General features: G+C 42.3%; 1 protein-coding gene across 2 annotated transcripts in view; it reads right to left on the reverse strand.

Annotated features, from left to right (window-relative positions):
* The window catches only part of RLF (rearranged L-myc fusion), a 47,888-nt gene extending 36,497 nt beyond the window's left edge, over positions 1–11,391 (reverse strand). Inside the window, exons 1-2 of one of the 2 annotated variants that reach the window (XM_027892175.1) lie at positions 11,239–11,391; positions 6,003–6,157 (exon numbers count right to left, since the gene is read on the reverse strand). In XM_027892175.1, coding sequence (XP_027747976.1) covers positions 6,003–6,157; positions 11,239–11,391 — 308 coding nt within the window. Of the gene's footprint in view, positions 1–4,303; positions 4,474–6,002; positions 6,158–11,238 lie in introns of those variants that run through there. The other variant, XM_027892176.1, reaches the window with a different exon arrangement.
* Between the last annotated feature and the right edge of the window lie 3,546 nt (positions 11,392–14,937).

The following is a 14,937-nucleotide window of genomic DNA, read 5'->3' on the forward strand; positions in this document are numbered from 1 at the left end:
AATACAAACTTGTTTAATTGCACAAATCAATTAACAGGGCAGAAACAGACTGAGAATCAGGTATGATTCATCAGTGCTCTTTTTTACTATGCACAATCTTGCTAATTTAAGATTGTAGTTACTCTTATAGAAGACAGCCTCTTCAGTGTGGCTTGGAACACATAGCATCACAGAATTTCTACTCTTTCCTCTCAAAGAAAACATAATAACCATTCTGAATAAGACTCAATGGACTCCAGCATAGTCTCTTGGCCTAGAGAGAGAATGAAAGCCAGCTTCACCTAATTTGACATTTCTACACTGATATATGTAAGAAAATAAAGCTAAAGAACAGTTTGAAAGAAGACACATGCACCAGCACAGAAATGGACCTGGATAACAGAAGCCTAACAGTACCATTAAAGAGGCAGACTGACAAGTTATGTCAAGAAGAGCATCAGCACAGACTCCTAGAAATACCTTACAGAGCCTTTGATATCAAGCAGGGGAGCATTCCAACACCTACGGCATGAACTGCAACCAGCCACGGTAGGACTGTTGCCTACACTGTTCTCAAATAGGCACTAATCTAACCTTGTATGGGACATGTGGATTACTTAAAACCCTACTGCTGCACAGAACAATTTGTCCTTATGTGCTGGTTCTAAAAACCAGCAGGGAAATTAAACTCCAAATAAGCCCCTCCTCTTCCCCCACACCCTTCAGTAAGAAAGGGACAAGAAATGAGAGATTATTAGTTGAAATAACAATTTACTAAAAAGTCCAGTAGCAGTATGAACAGCAAAAGAATACAGAAGAGAAGGTGTTTTAGGCACAAAAAGGTATTCATCACCGGGAACAAAAAAAAAAAAAAGCACTTCCCAAAGGCAGTGCCCATGCAGTCTCCAGAGGAAGGCTGTCACTGCTGCAGCACATGCTATTTGGGAAACAAAAGTAACAGGACAAGAGAGCCCTCATAGCTTAATGGTCCTCCCTTACCCTAGCCCAAAGTCAACAGAAAGCAGGGACAAACAAACCCTGAAAGCTAGTTCGTCCAAACATGGATCCCGCAGCCGCTGGCTAAACTCAGTTCTTCGCAGCTGCCTACACTCCTTGCCTTCAACTCTCCACCCCGCTGTGCGTGTTGAGGGCAAAACGTCTTTGCCGGGATGCTGACGCTGCACCACCCAGCCCTCCTGGTTCAGCCCTGCCTCGGAGCTGTCCACTTCAGCACCACAACGCCGTAGTCGCGCTTGGGAGAGAAAACCGGAGGGAGAGCCAGCGGACAGCACAAGGGAACAAGTTCGACGAGGTTTTAAGGGCACCGTCCACTCCGTTCTGCCGGGCAAGGAAAGATGGCAAACTGCCGATTGCCGGCGCTCTGCTCTCCCTGCGAAATCATGTCCCCAGGAGGGTGTGGGGGTATCGAATAAAAACCGTGGTCACACCCATACAGCGCTAAAAACTCCACCCCTTTTCTCTGTTACCAGGACACCCAATGCAACTGCAAGTGTTAACTATAACACTCCGTCTAGAGATTCACAGGATCTGCACACAGCAAAGTATTTTCATAAATCATAAAATATAAGGAAAGAAAACTGGTCTAGGACTCCACACATAACAAATGCACCGAATTAGTGATATAAGCTACATCTACACTATTAGATAGTTCCAACTCATGCTACTTTTTCTTTAAAACCTCCTTTCCCAAATATTAAATAGAAGAATGACAGGGTAACACATTCAACCTTGCCATAGATAGATAGAAGAGCTGAGCTCGGGAAGTGAAAGACATGGCCATAAAGCAAACCTGAGTTTCAAAGCTGCTTAGTACCCAAAAAGAATGACTTCCCTTCTTCCTCCTGACTTCTGATAGATATATTGAACAGTCACCTGCCAAATGCTATGCCTTATCAGTTTTTAGCTAGATTCAGCATATATATACATAAGCAACACCAAATGGAGAAATACTGAATATCTGGCCATTCTTTTCACATCTCAGAAGTTTGAATTCACTGCCCAATCCTTTTACTATAAATAGAGGTTTAGACCTGCAAAAGATCTAAACACTTTTATTAGACCGACAGAAAATACACAGCCTTCATCACTGTCATTCCCTCATTATTCACAAACATCTCAGGCATTACTATTCTGATGAAAAAGCTGCCAAGAGGATCACCAGATATTCCAATTGTCATAGGTCTCAATTTAATGAAATAAGGACTTTCTTTTGCCTAGTACTCAAGCTCGGCAATACAAGCTAATTCACTATCAAAACCAACTTTACAAAGTCTCACAGCACCTGAACTCTATTTTAACATTAAAAACCTCCAAACTAAAACAAAAGAAACCAAAGTAAGAAAATCACTAGGTATGTGTCCAGTTTTCATGCAAGTCATAGAAAGACTTTTTACATGCAGTACAACATTTGCAAACTTCACAGTCAACGTGCTTGTGAAGTCTTTTGATACACACCTCACTTTCAAACTTGGTCAACCAATCCCACCTACTTCCACTGTCTTAATTCCTGGAATTACTTTTTCTAGAATATTAGGTTTTCATATATATTATATTGGTTATATAAAATAACAGACTTAAACAAAATTATAAAGCCAGCATTTATCATCAGTTTTCTATACTGCACTGGTAAGGTGCTACTTAGACAGTGAAAAAATCTGCAATTACATTTTCAAAGCATTGTGTATACATGTGAGATGACACTCCAGGACGACAAGGGGACTTCATTTATGCCTCCAGTTACCATCTGTTGAAGTAACCCAGGACTGATCTGAACCAAGTGCCAAAAATTCTTTTGTTGTGGTCCTTGAGTCTTCCTTAGATCCCAACACCAAGCACTCTGGTTTAGAAATCACTTACTGGGAAATCTGAAGCTTCAGGTGTATAGTCACCACATAAAACAACTTATAGCACAATCATAAAAGTAATATCCAAGATATCCCAATCACAATTTTTTTGGTAGAAAAATAACTAGAATTTTAAGGCAGTTGACTAAGCCTTTGTTTTAAGAATTGAGTCAAACACATAGCTGCATAAAGACTAGCCAGCTCTCCCTACTGCCAAGCAGGACAAAGGGTTCTTAATTCTTCCTTTTGGTCCTTATTACACAATACATCAAAACACACCTCCATCCCCGAAATCCCATTTCCTTCTTTACTGTAATGCAAATAAACAGAATTTATGTGTCATGGCTAGGCCACAAATCTAAACACCAGGATCACTTCATGAAGCCAAGCCTTTCTACTTCACTCTATCATATCACCACAATGGCTACCTATACAGAACTCAATTCTAAACTTTAATTACAATTTTTGCAAATAAACTGTAACAAGGGTTTGAATGTTTAAATTATTTTAAAAAAAATTATTCATCCTAAACACTCAACTTGAAAATATCTTTCAGGAAAAGATCTCCTAGATTCGAACTTCTTTACTTTAGAAGAAATAACTCTAGGTAAGAATTAACATATTATTTGCATAAAATTTTTCTGTAATCACTTTATACCTCATTCACAGAAATTTTTTAAATTAATTTTTAAAAGCTTTTAGAACTGTGTTCATCTTTAGATCGTATTAAACACTTTTTCTACCCTAACCTTTTTAGAAACACAAAGATGACATTGGATGATCAATAGGAATAGTTTGTGTTGCCAGGAATGGCAATTAAGTGCCTTCCCAGTCACGTTCAAGAAAAATATTCCTGTCCCCACATCTCCACCCCAATCAGTTGTCAAATCAGAAATCTACAAGAGCAACTTCCCCTTTTTTTTCCTAAGGTTAGACAGTGGACCAACAAGGTCTCACACTGCATCAGCATCATGTTTCCTCTGGGGGTCCCTGTCCTTTTATCACATCAGATGTCCTATGAATGCACAAGGGGCCTGGGCAGGCAGCAGGGGAAGCCACAGTATACTCAGTTTGCTGTTACTGGCTCACTGCTGAGAAGGATGTCAGATGCAGGAAGTTCTTTCCTTCTTCTCCAGGAAGAATGCTGGAAGGAAAGGAGTTCAACAGGAAGTAGAGTACTTCTCCTTTAAAACAGGAAGCTTGCTTATTTTATTTCTCATCAAGGTTCAAGTCTGAAATGAACAAGTGTGTACAAAAGCTGCTGGGTAACCCAACTGTCTCCCCAGAAATCACAGTTACGTGGAAACAGGATGCTTTCTTGTCCCTAACCAGGTAACAGTCTTCCTCTCTCATGGAACTTAATTTTTATGTTTAATTCCCTGCTCTAACTTCTCTGTCCCTTCCTTGGAAACTCTTACGAAAAAGAAAAACGTGAGAGTTAATTCAGAGAAGCCATTTACCTCACCCTATCTTCAACCTCACTCCTTGTATTTCTCATTCTTTAGATTCCTTTCAAATGTGATCATCACAAGAACAGGGGAGACTCCAGCAAGTCAGCCTCTCTACTGTCCTCCTCCACAAGGTTTTCTGAATATACAAGTAACAGCAAACAATGTCCTCACACTGAAAGCTGAAAGAAACTGTATGAGCAGAAGCAGAGTATTCCAATCCTTCTAAACAAGAGAAAAGCAATTTTTATACAGAATTGGGATTTATCCCGCAAAGTAATAGTGGCAAAATATATAGAAGGTACCCTAGGTACAGATGACCTGCTCATATACTAAAAGAACAAACTTTTAAAGTGACATGAGAAGAAAACAACAGAATACACATGCTAATTAATGATAATATGATGAAGACAAGAATACTCTATCCATAAGGGAGCAGTCTGCAAAAGCAATAAAGATATTTTGCCAAAAATACATATATTATGTACCAGCTAATGATTCAGCAGTTAAAAGTCCTAAGTTTTAAGACACACATTTCCAGATTTCCCATATTTTCCTCTTCTTGACAGAAGGTTTAAAAAAAACCCAAACCACTTGTAGTTCACATATTTCTCATAACTAAAAATAAATAAATAAATAAATAAAATTCAAGGCATCATATGGAGCTTTCTGGTTCTGAGTTCTTGATTTATATTGCAAGTTAGTCCATTACAAATAAAGCATCTGACCAAGGAGTTCACTGCAAAAATCCTTCTTGAAAAGAATACTTGAGTTCAGACCACTAAGCAAGTAAGAGGCTGATAACAAAGAAAAAACAGCTCACTGAAAAACTGTCACAGAATCACTTTTATTTTCTGTGATGATCTTCATATGCAAAGTTCTAGATCTTCATTCACTCTCCTCGAATGAAACCTAACTAGCAATGAATGACCAGTACGTCACAATGACGAGCATGTAATCTTACCCTTCTCAGGTCATAACTGATTACAGTCCAGTGCATATGGAAGCCCTCATGGTACACTCTTCAATCACAAACATCTGCTTTGCACTTAAAACATACTTGAGGAACTACAAGTTATCCAAACTCAGCTGCCGGATCATAAAATGGTTCCCTATTCTGTTCCAGGAATTGCTGTGCTTTAAGTCCTGTCTCCCCACGTGTCAGAGCTCAGGCTGAAGTACTATAGTCTGGTTTGCCCTCCTGCAGCACAATCCAGACTGCCACGGACACAAACCAGCCTGTCCTTTCAGCAACCAACACGTTCAGAACGGCCCTGCACTAAAAGGGACTGGACACATAAAACTGCAATGAATACACATTTATTAATCCATGCCTGAAGGTCTAATACTAAAGCTTCTGTTTAATACGCACTACACTAAGCTTTTTCTACAGAATATAGTAACTTTCAGAATGTTCTAAGAAAGAAAAGAACCTTCCTAATACCTACCTGATTATTAAAATAGGGAAGAGCAAAGTCTTAGAACTTGTTCACGTTAATTAATTAAATGTTCAGGTACGTCTGTGGTATGATAAAAAAATTAACTAAAGACATTTACTAAATAATAAATCACAAGTACAGTTGTCAAATCAAGCATTAAACTTAAACTTATTTCAACTTTAGCATTAAACTTATTTCAACAACTTGCCCTCAACTTATAAACTACAGTTCTTTAAAAAAAAAAAAAAATAATATACCAACTCAAAACTTACAGCACTAGCCTGCCAAGTACCAAAAGAACATCTTCGCATTCTGTAGTCAAGTAAGGTCTTGCATTAGCAAAGCTTTGGATGGAGATTCGATATACTTCCAAAAAAGGTAAAATATGTTCTGATGCACTGCGACTGCCAGCATACTGGAGTAGTGTCTGAAAGAAAATGAGTTATCATTAGAAGTTCTCATAACACACTTTTGTTTAAAAATATCAATATGCAATATCAAACACATACAGTGGAAGAATTCTGGAAGTGAGAATTTTTACCCTGAAGGAGAATTTAAAGTGGCAGCTTTTCATCTCAACAGAAGTTCTCCCTTTTTCCAAATATATTTTTATTTATTTTACTATTTTGATAAAGTTATCAGAGTTTTTACTGGGGAGAAAGCTATATGCAATTGGCAGAAATGGGAACTGTTAAAAACTGAGGGAGAAGTTTTGCACTCAACTCCTTTTGTACAACTACCATAGAGACAGAGACACATAAGTAACACTAGAATCTTCATTACTAGTGAGAATACAGAAAAATAGGAAGAAGTTTAAGACTAAGAACATTACTCCAGAAGTAGTATTTTAAAGATACACGCGTTACCCACACAGCAAACATGAAGCCATGAGAAGGGGATACAAAACCCAGTCCAGACCATTACATAGTCATTTTTCAAAGGCAAAATTACTCTAAATTTTACTCCTTGACTGCAGTAATTGCATGTTATCCAGGCACAGTACTGAAGCAGTAATGTAAAATCTAGCCAGTTTAAGAGAAATCACATCAGCACAGTGACTACAGAAGTATCTCCCAACTTTTTTAAAACTTACCTCCACTACCCTACTATGCTCTGACAGGCTCTGAAGTACAGTTTGAGAACAAGTATGGCACTGTGCTAAGGACACCTTAGCTCTACTCACAGCTTGCTTCACAAATAACAGCCCTTCCCTTACACCTCCAGAGCAGCGATGCTTGTGTTCTTAGCAGTTCTTAGCCTCTCCCATGTGGTACCCTTCCTAGACCAAAAAAGCTACTAATCTTGATTAAGGCCAGCTGCAAAGACAACAAAAAATAATGAATGAAAGAACTGCTTTTTGGAAGCCTTAGGGACAAGACTGCATGGGAAAAAAGTTCAGTGATCTACCCTACAGTCCAATACAAGCCAAATTGTCCTAAGAGGAGGGTGATGGTCATATCAGTTTTCAAATCACTTCAAGCTGGGACTCTGACACAACTAATTTATTTTAACATCTTAAACAAAAACATGATCGTATCAGATGGTGACTGGATAGAAGACACTACTGAACAAACCCCACAATGAGCTTAATAAAACCAAGTGCAGTCATTACAATGGCTAGAAACTTCTAAGACAAAACCTACCTTCCAGTACAGCAAAAAGTGGTCAGTTAGACATTATTTTGTAGCCTATCCAGTGTTATGTCAGTAATCTAACTATTCAATACCTTTCTTAGCCTAAAAATAATTCAGACATCCACTAGGCCAACACAATCATGTGCTATATTTAAGAAAAAAAAAATCTATTAAAAATACCATCTAAGAATCAGTAAAAATCAATGTGTTTTGTGGATTGTTCTCCAAGAATTAGGTAATATAACTCCTGGGCAAATGGAAGCCACAAGCTTTACAAAAAACCCACACAACATTAATAAAGACATAAGGAGGGCGGGGAAAAAGGAAGATTATGTTCAAACACAGCACAAAGATAGTTAGTGCAGAAGTGAATGATTAGGAATAGCAGTCATCATGCTTATCTAACAGATTAACAAAGGATTTGATATTATAGCTCAAATCATATATGGCTTTATGGCCATATGACATTCAAAGGCTGTCAAGCTGTAATTCCCCAGACATACTCAACTGATGACTATTACAAATCAACTGTTTGGTGAACCCAGCAGTAACGTTACCATTATAGCAACTACAGGAAAAGATCAAATGTACAAGTGTCTGCACTTATCTAAAAATACATCCATTAAAACCAATCTATTTAAAAAGTCAAATTCAGCACACAATTATTTTGACAAACATTTTGATCATAAACTACTTGGTCTGAGCAAAAGATAAAACATGGCAGAATATTTCCTAAGATTAAATACATGTACTAGAAAACACCACACCTTTGCTCAAGTGCAATCACAGCACCAGGATTAAAGTCTTAAAGCCAACATTAGCAATTCACTGAGTAACCATTTATGAGAAGCTTCTCCCCAAATACATAAACAATGGTTTCAGTGCACAAGATAGATTCAAGGCCACAGACTTATTACCAGCTTGAACTTCAAGGATCTGCAGTTTTGAACATACTGCCATCAGTATACTAACAAATAAGCCAAATGCAGTATCTGTGTTACAGAGGTTCTTCAAAGCTTTTCTGCTCTTTCAGAAGCAAAATTAGTTGTTTAGTCACCCACTACAGATTTCTCCTGGCAGTCTATATAAAATATATAATTGAAAAATTATTAACTTGTCGCAATTAGATAATGCACATGTTTAAAGAATAGTCAAGTAATAATTTAGAGGCAATTACTACCTTATAGCCCAGTTTCCTGAAGAGAGTATTCAAATATTTAAAGTCTGGTTAACACATGCCCATTTACACTTTGTCCTGTCCTCCTCTTGACTGTCCTCTCCTGACTCCAATAATGCACCTCATTGACAACTGGGGTGGGAAGTGCAGAGACCACATCCACCTAATGCATAACCTCCAGACCAGCCCAGGCTCTCAGCACTGCACACACATTCTCATGTTCCACAATGCTGGCGCACCTGCTTTGCTGCACTTCCTCAGAAGCATCATTTTTTTGCTCAGACCCAATGTAAACATGAAGATCTCCATGTTTCCTGACCTGCTATTACAGTTTTAGGCCTCTGTTTAAGAAAAACACTTCCTTCTCTTCTTAATCATATCCAATTGCAATCAAGTCCTCAATGCACCCCCTTCAAGAATTTCAGAAAGCCAACAGCAGATGCGATGCTTTAATGTCCCACAACACCTGTTTCACTGATAACTGTTCTTCATATTTATGACTGCACAGCCTCAGACACCCTCCAGGTCATTTTACCTCACTGTTTGGGTAGAGCTCACCAACAGATGTGTTCTCCCAAGGTGAATGTGCAAAGCATTCATGCTTGTACAACATAAAGCTGCAGAGTCAGGCTTTGAAAGTTTCTTTGTTGTACTATTGTGGACAACAGTCCTACTCTCCTGCTCAAAAACAGGCATCTTCAAGGAAATTGTGTCATCCATCATCATTCCCAGGAAAAGCTACTGGAAAGCTGCACACAGCAGCACAAGTTTACATGTAGTAGAAGAGCATCCATATAGCTCAAAGAATAGGAAAGTCATTGATTCTGTTCACAGCTTTTTGTGTCTCACGGCCACGGTAACTTTCACAGCAAAACCAAGCACCTGCAGGCCTCTTCCTCAGCTGTACTCACAGGATGGCAAACCTACAACTTTTCAGCTCCCCTTATGCCATCTACTTTCCAAAACCAAATTTAAGCACAGCTAAATTCAGCTGCTCTCTAGGCACACTCTGCTGTGGCTTAACAGACTTTTGAGAAGATATCAGTGGTAGTCTCTAAGTCATAAATATAAAACTAAGCTGAGCCTCCTGAATTTCACTTAGGGGCAGAGCTTAAGTTACTAAATTATCACAAACATTCCTAGTCAGAAGGAGAAACATCCTACTCACAGTGGTCTAAATGCACAATGACATTACAAATTCATCCTCTGCTGAAGTTGCTGCAGGACAGACCAGTAGTTCCATGTTTCCCACTGTACCTCCTGGTGTATGGGTAGGACAACCCACATTATCCCAGACTGATGGTAAACCAAACCCAATCTTTTTAATTTTTATCTGTGCTATCACAGTGTTCTAAAATGAGACTACAATAACAGTACAAGGACCTAGAGAGCTACATTTTTTGTGGCACAGGGTTTGGGGTTGAATTTGTTTGCCTTTTTTTTTAGGTAATAGAACTATCTGTCACCAAACTCCACTGATCAAGTACCTCTAAAGCTTCTTCTGTACCAAACTAATCTGGACAACTAGACATGTACAAACACTGATCATCCTGACAACCACTCCAAAGTGCTGGCTTAGTATTTGTGTCAATGTTCTGATGCAGTGAACAACACTGGGAAAAATTTTAGCAAAACCTGAAACGTGGAAAGAGTCACATACACTATACTGGGCTCTATGTCAATGCAGGGTCACACATCTTCACTGATGCTGAACTTTTGACACATATAGCAGTATGCAGCAGCACCCTGTAGTTTAGGAAGCAAGAGTTTTAAAACCTAATAAATACACTTATTTTGTTGTTTCAGTAAGTGATGAGCTAAACATCATGGTATGGCAAAGCACACAGCCTATGGATGCAAAAATGGAAGACTGTGAAGGGTAACACCACTTCTACATAATCTGTAACACACCAAGAGACAGTTTTTTTCTGATTTTGCGATTCGCCATCAAATACTGTGACTTTATTAGCTGAGGTGCCATTAAACTAGCTCAGAAAACAAGTTTTTTATTTTTTACTTTAAAACACAGTCTCTTTAGCCTCAGCAGGGACAACTCTCCAACTCAGCACCTTAACAACAAACCTTAGAGTTCACGATAAATGACAATGTCGAGGAAGCAAAAATAATTAACCATTAACTTCTTTAAGAACAAGTTATCTCCATCACTGTGGCTTTAAGCTAGCTCATGTCTTCTACAGAAAGTTAAGGTCTCGATTCAGAAAATACTGATCTTAGGCTGTGTTACATTAAGCAAGTATTCAGACAAGATCCCCGAGCCACAGTTCACTCAGTGATTTAAGGTAACAGCAGGCCCTCCCCGGCAAGCGTTGCTTACCCCATGGCAGATCTTAACCAAGGCGGAACACAGAGATATGAGCCCGAGGCAAGTGAAGCACAGACACGAGGAGGTCTCGGAACCGAGCCAAGGCCGCACCGAGAAAATGCAGTGCGGCCCGCCCGGCCCAGAGACCCCGCCGAGGCCACGGGATGTCCCGGCCCAAAGCGCTGCCGAAGCCCAAAGGCCCCGGGCTGGAGGCCCAAGGGGGCCCTCGGCAGGGCCCGCACGGCCCCCCTCAGCAGCCTCGCACGGAGCCGCGAGCCCCGCAAGCTCCGGAGGAGCGAGCGGAGTCCCCGCGACGGGAGCTCCGGGCCTGCTCGGCCGCGCCCGCGCCGCGGCCCGCGCCGCTCGGCTCCTACCTGGCAGAAGCCCCGGCAGTAGGCCCGGGACGAGGCCTCCGACACCTCCTGTTCGCGCAGCTCCGCCTGCAGCTGCCGGAGGCGGGCGCGGAGCGCGGGTACCCCCCGCGCCACCTCGGGCCGCGCCGCCGCCTCGGCCTCCGCGTCCGCCATCCGCGCCCGGCCGCGCCGCGCGTACGCACCGCTCACGTGACCGCCGGATGACCTCATCGCCCCGGGACGGGCTCACGTGACGCGCGCACGTGACGTGTCGCTCTCCGCGCGGACCGCGCTCTGGGGGCGGAGCGGGCGCGTTCCCGCGAGCTGCGTCACGTGACGTGCCGGGAGCGCGCGATCCCCGCGGGCGTGGCGGGAGCCGTGAGGGGAGCGGGGGGAGCCAAAGGCTTGAGTGAGACTGGAGCTATTGTAACCTTCGGTTAACAGCAAACACAGACTGCCGCTATGTAACCTCCAGTTAACAACACAGACTGCCCCTATTGTAACCTCCGGTTAACAACAAACACACAGACTGCCGCTGTTGTAACCTCTGGGTTAACAGCACAGTGTGGAAAGCAGAACACTCGTGACTCGAGGGCAGCCCCGGAGGGGCTGGTGCCCAGACACGAGAACGGGGAAGATGGTAAATAGCTTTTACCAAGAACCTGCAGCATGACCGGTGACACGAGATGCTGGGCCCATGGTTCAGGAAGCTCTGCGATGTGTTGTCCTGAGCCCTCTGGGTGACGAGTTGACCAAGCAGAGATTGTGAAACCTCGCAGGAAGTCATCAGTGCTCATCAGACTTGCTTTTATCCCATCTGACTGTACAGGGAATTCCTGAATGCCACACAGAAGTAGAGGCTGAAGTGATGTGCAGTCTGTCAGAAATCTACTGAGAGGCATTTTGCCTGCCTTCATACGTCTTAGGAATGAGGGGAGGTGAAGCCCTAGTGCTTTCTGCAGGAAAAAAGAGACAAGCAAATAAAGCATTTTCCTTCCATTTTAGGCTGAGTAGCTCAAAGGTGTGCTAGTTCCTTTTTCAGATTGAGAATTTAGGTCAGGGAGGCCCTGGGCTTGTTTATGAGCATGTAGTTGGGGTTTCTATCCTCCAACGAGATGAGAATCTTTTTTTCTTTTCATGCTCTGCCTGATTGGGCATGAACAGTCTAAGCACATCTATGTCCACATAATAAATTACCTGGGTTTTCCACCTCAGCCTGCAAGGCAAATCAGAAAAGGAGAGGAATGGCAAAGTCAGGAAGACCTTGGGGTGAATTGAATGGACTCATCTGGAAAGCTTTCCCTAGCTGCAAGCACATTGTATGATTTCAGCTCATAGCTTTGTGGTATGGAACAAGTGGAGTACTTAACATCCAGAGAGATAGGTGAAAAATAAGAGGTGAGTTAGGAATAGTGAAACTGTCCTCTTGCAGATTTAAAGCGAAAGAGGGCCTTAAGAGGTGTCCTAGGAAGGAGAGAAGAGATATGAAACAAGAGCCTGGAACTCCTGGGCCACAGATCTGCCCCTGAGCTTTTGCACATCCCCATTATTCTACAAGTTAAATGGTTCAGTAGTTTTCTTGTTGGGAGAGGGTGTTTCCAATACCAGTCTGGGTTGCATGATAGGATGAACAGCAGACTGTAAGTATGAGAATCTTCTGGGGAGAGCTCTTGTTCCCCCTCCAGATTGGCCCATTCCCTTTTCCAAAATCTGGGAAAGTCCCCTCCTTGAACAAGACATTATATGGGGCCTTGGATATAAGGAAAAACTTTGTAACTGTGAGGACAACCAAGCAGTGGAAAAACCTGTTCCACCTTTGCTGTTGGAGGTGTCTTCGTGGCAGATCCACAAAGCCAACAAAGAACAACCAGGGCATCATACCAGCTGGTAGGTCTGGCTGGCTTGTGCTGGCCCTGAGGACAAACTCTCTAACACTGTAATCTCAGTATTAGAAAGCAGGCATTACTTTATTTCGGTGCCGGGTGGAGCATGGGGGAATCGCACCTCCTAACATGCATACCCAATTATCAAAACTTTTAACTATTTATAAGTTTTAAACAAAGGTTTTAGAGTTCACTAGCTATAAGTTACATAGTTCTCTTATTAATTAGTATTCTATCTTCTATTGTTTAATAATTCTCTTGCTTCTTATGCTAATTAGTCCATATGCTCAGTTTCTCTCTTTTTTGGGTCAGTGGGTTTTTTGGGTCGGTGATCTGTGAGTCAGTGGTCACAGTTTCCACCTGTCAGAATTACCTTTTACCCACTTGGAGCTGATTTCAGCACAATTATTGAGTTGGTTTTATTAGTTTCTTCCTTATCTGGGGAGTCTAGCCAAATGTCCCTGTGGTCCATAAATTCTGCATTACCTGTAAAGCTTTGTTAGCCTCCCCCAACAGGTGTATGTAATGCCCTAAACTTTAATTTGTTTTTCTAACACATGGACATCACTTAGAGCTTGCTTGTTAGCTGCTATCTGTTTCATGGATTAAATTTCCCCTCTTGTTGAAAGTTAGGTTCTTAGTTTTGAAAGTTCTTAGGTTTGAAAGTTACAAAGATCAAAGAACATCCTTTCTTAAGAAATTTTTTGCATATTTCACATTTTGCGACAATTAGGCAGGACCTTGTTTCACCTGGAACTCTGAGAAAATTGTTAACTATTTCTGACTCTTGAGATCAGAAGAGTCAGCATCAGCAAGACTAATTGCTATTTGTTGCAAGTAAAGATTTTCAACAGACCAGTGGGTAACGTTAGTCCTCGGTTTCTCTCTCATGCCGTGCTGAGGGAACCCCAGCAGTCTGCCAGGCACACTTGACTGAGCACATCAGACTCTCTGTTAATGGTAGGCCACCTTCCCCTGCTGCCAGGCCCTGCACAGTCCAGCAGCTCCCCTGCCCTCAGGCTCTGAGGGGAAGCAGCCAACTGTGGGATCCTGCACCACAGATGTCACAGGGAGCAGCTGCAGTGAGGAGCTGAGCTGGGAGCCACTATCTGTGGCTTTGAGACTCATCTTTCTTCCAGCAGCTATTAGGAAAGGAGAGAGGAGAACAGATCCTTGTAAAAGGATCTTCAACTCCTCCTCTTTAGGGCCTTTTAAACACCTCTCCTCTGCCCAGGCTGGGTCCCGCTTCCCGCTGAATGGCAGCAGGAATTGGGGCAGGGGCTGGGACTGGGACAGAACTGGAAGAATGGGCTCGTCAGCGCTCCTTCGCCCAGCGGGGCCCCGCCCTGGGCACACGGACGAGAAAATGCAGCAGGAGAGATGTTTGGAAGGGGCTGCGAGGGCACCTGGAGGCTGGACATTGCAGGGAAGGCTGTGGCAGTTGACATATTGGAGTGTACATGGACTGGCTTGGGCTGGTGTTGTGGTTTTGCCCCCTCAGCCCATCCCTGGGGCTGATGATGGTTTTGTCCAGGTAATTTCCGGACAAAAAGACCAATCAAAAGTCCAGTAACGCCTTTGCTAATTACATCTTCAAGAAAACGGAAAAGAAGGTTGTTGGCGCAGTTGGAATTAGAGTAGCAGCCATGTAGGGGAGAGGAGTACCGGGCCCGAAGCAGGGCCAGACTCCCTCCTCCCCCGGCTTGGGCCGGGGGGTGAAGCAGGTGTAGCATTGAAGTCCTCCCTACTCTCTTGTAAGAGAGTGAAGAGAAAAAAAAAGTTTAAAAAATGGACTGCTTAGACAGAAACTGCTGTGGAAGAATTCCAGCCGAAAGAT

This window comes from Empidonax traillii, unplaced genomic scaffold (genome assembly GCF_003031625.1).
Source record: "Empidonax traillii isolate 1590-97213 ecotype Southwest subspecies unplaced genomic scaffold, ASM303162v1 scaffold341:size590984, whole genome shotgun sequence".
NCBI classification, from domain to species: Eukaryota; Metazoa; Chordata; class Aves; order Passeriformes; family Tyrannidae; genus Empidonax; species Empidonax traillii.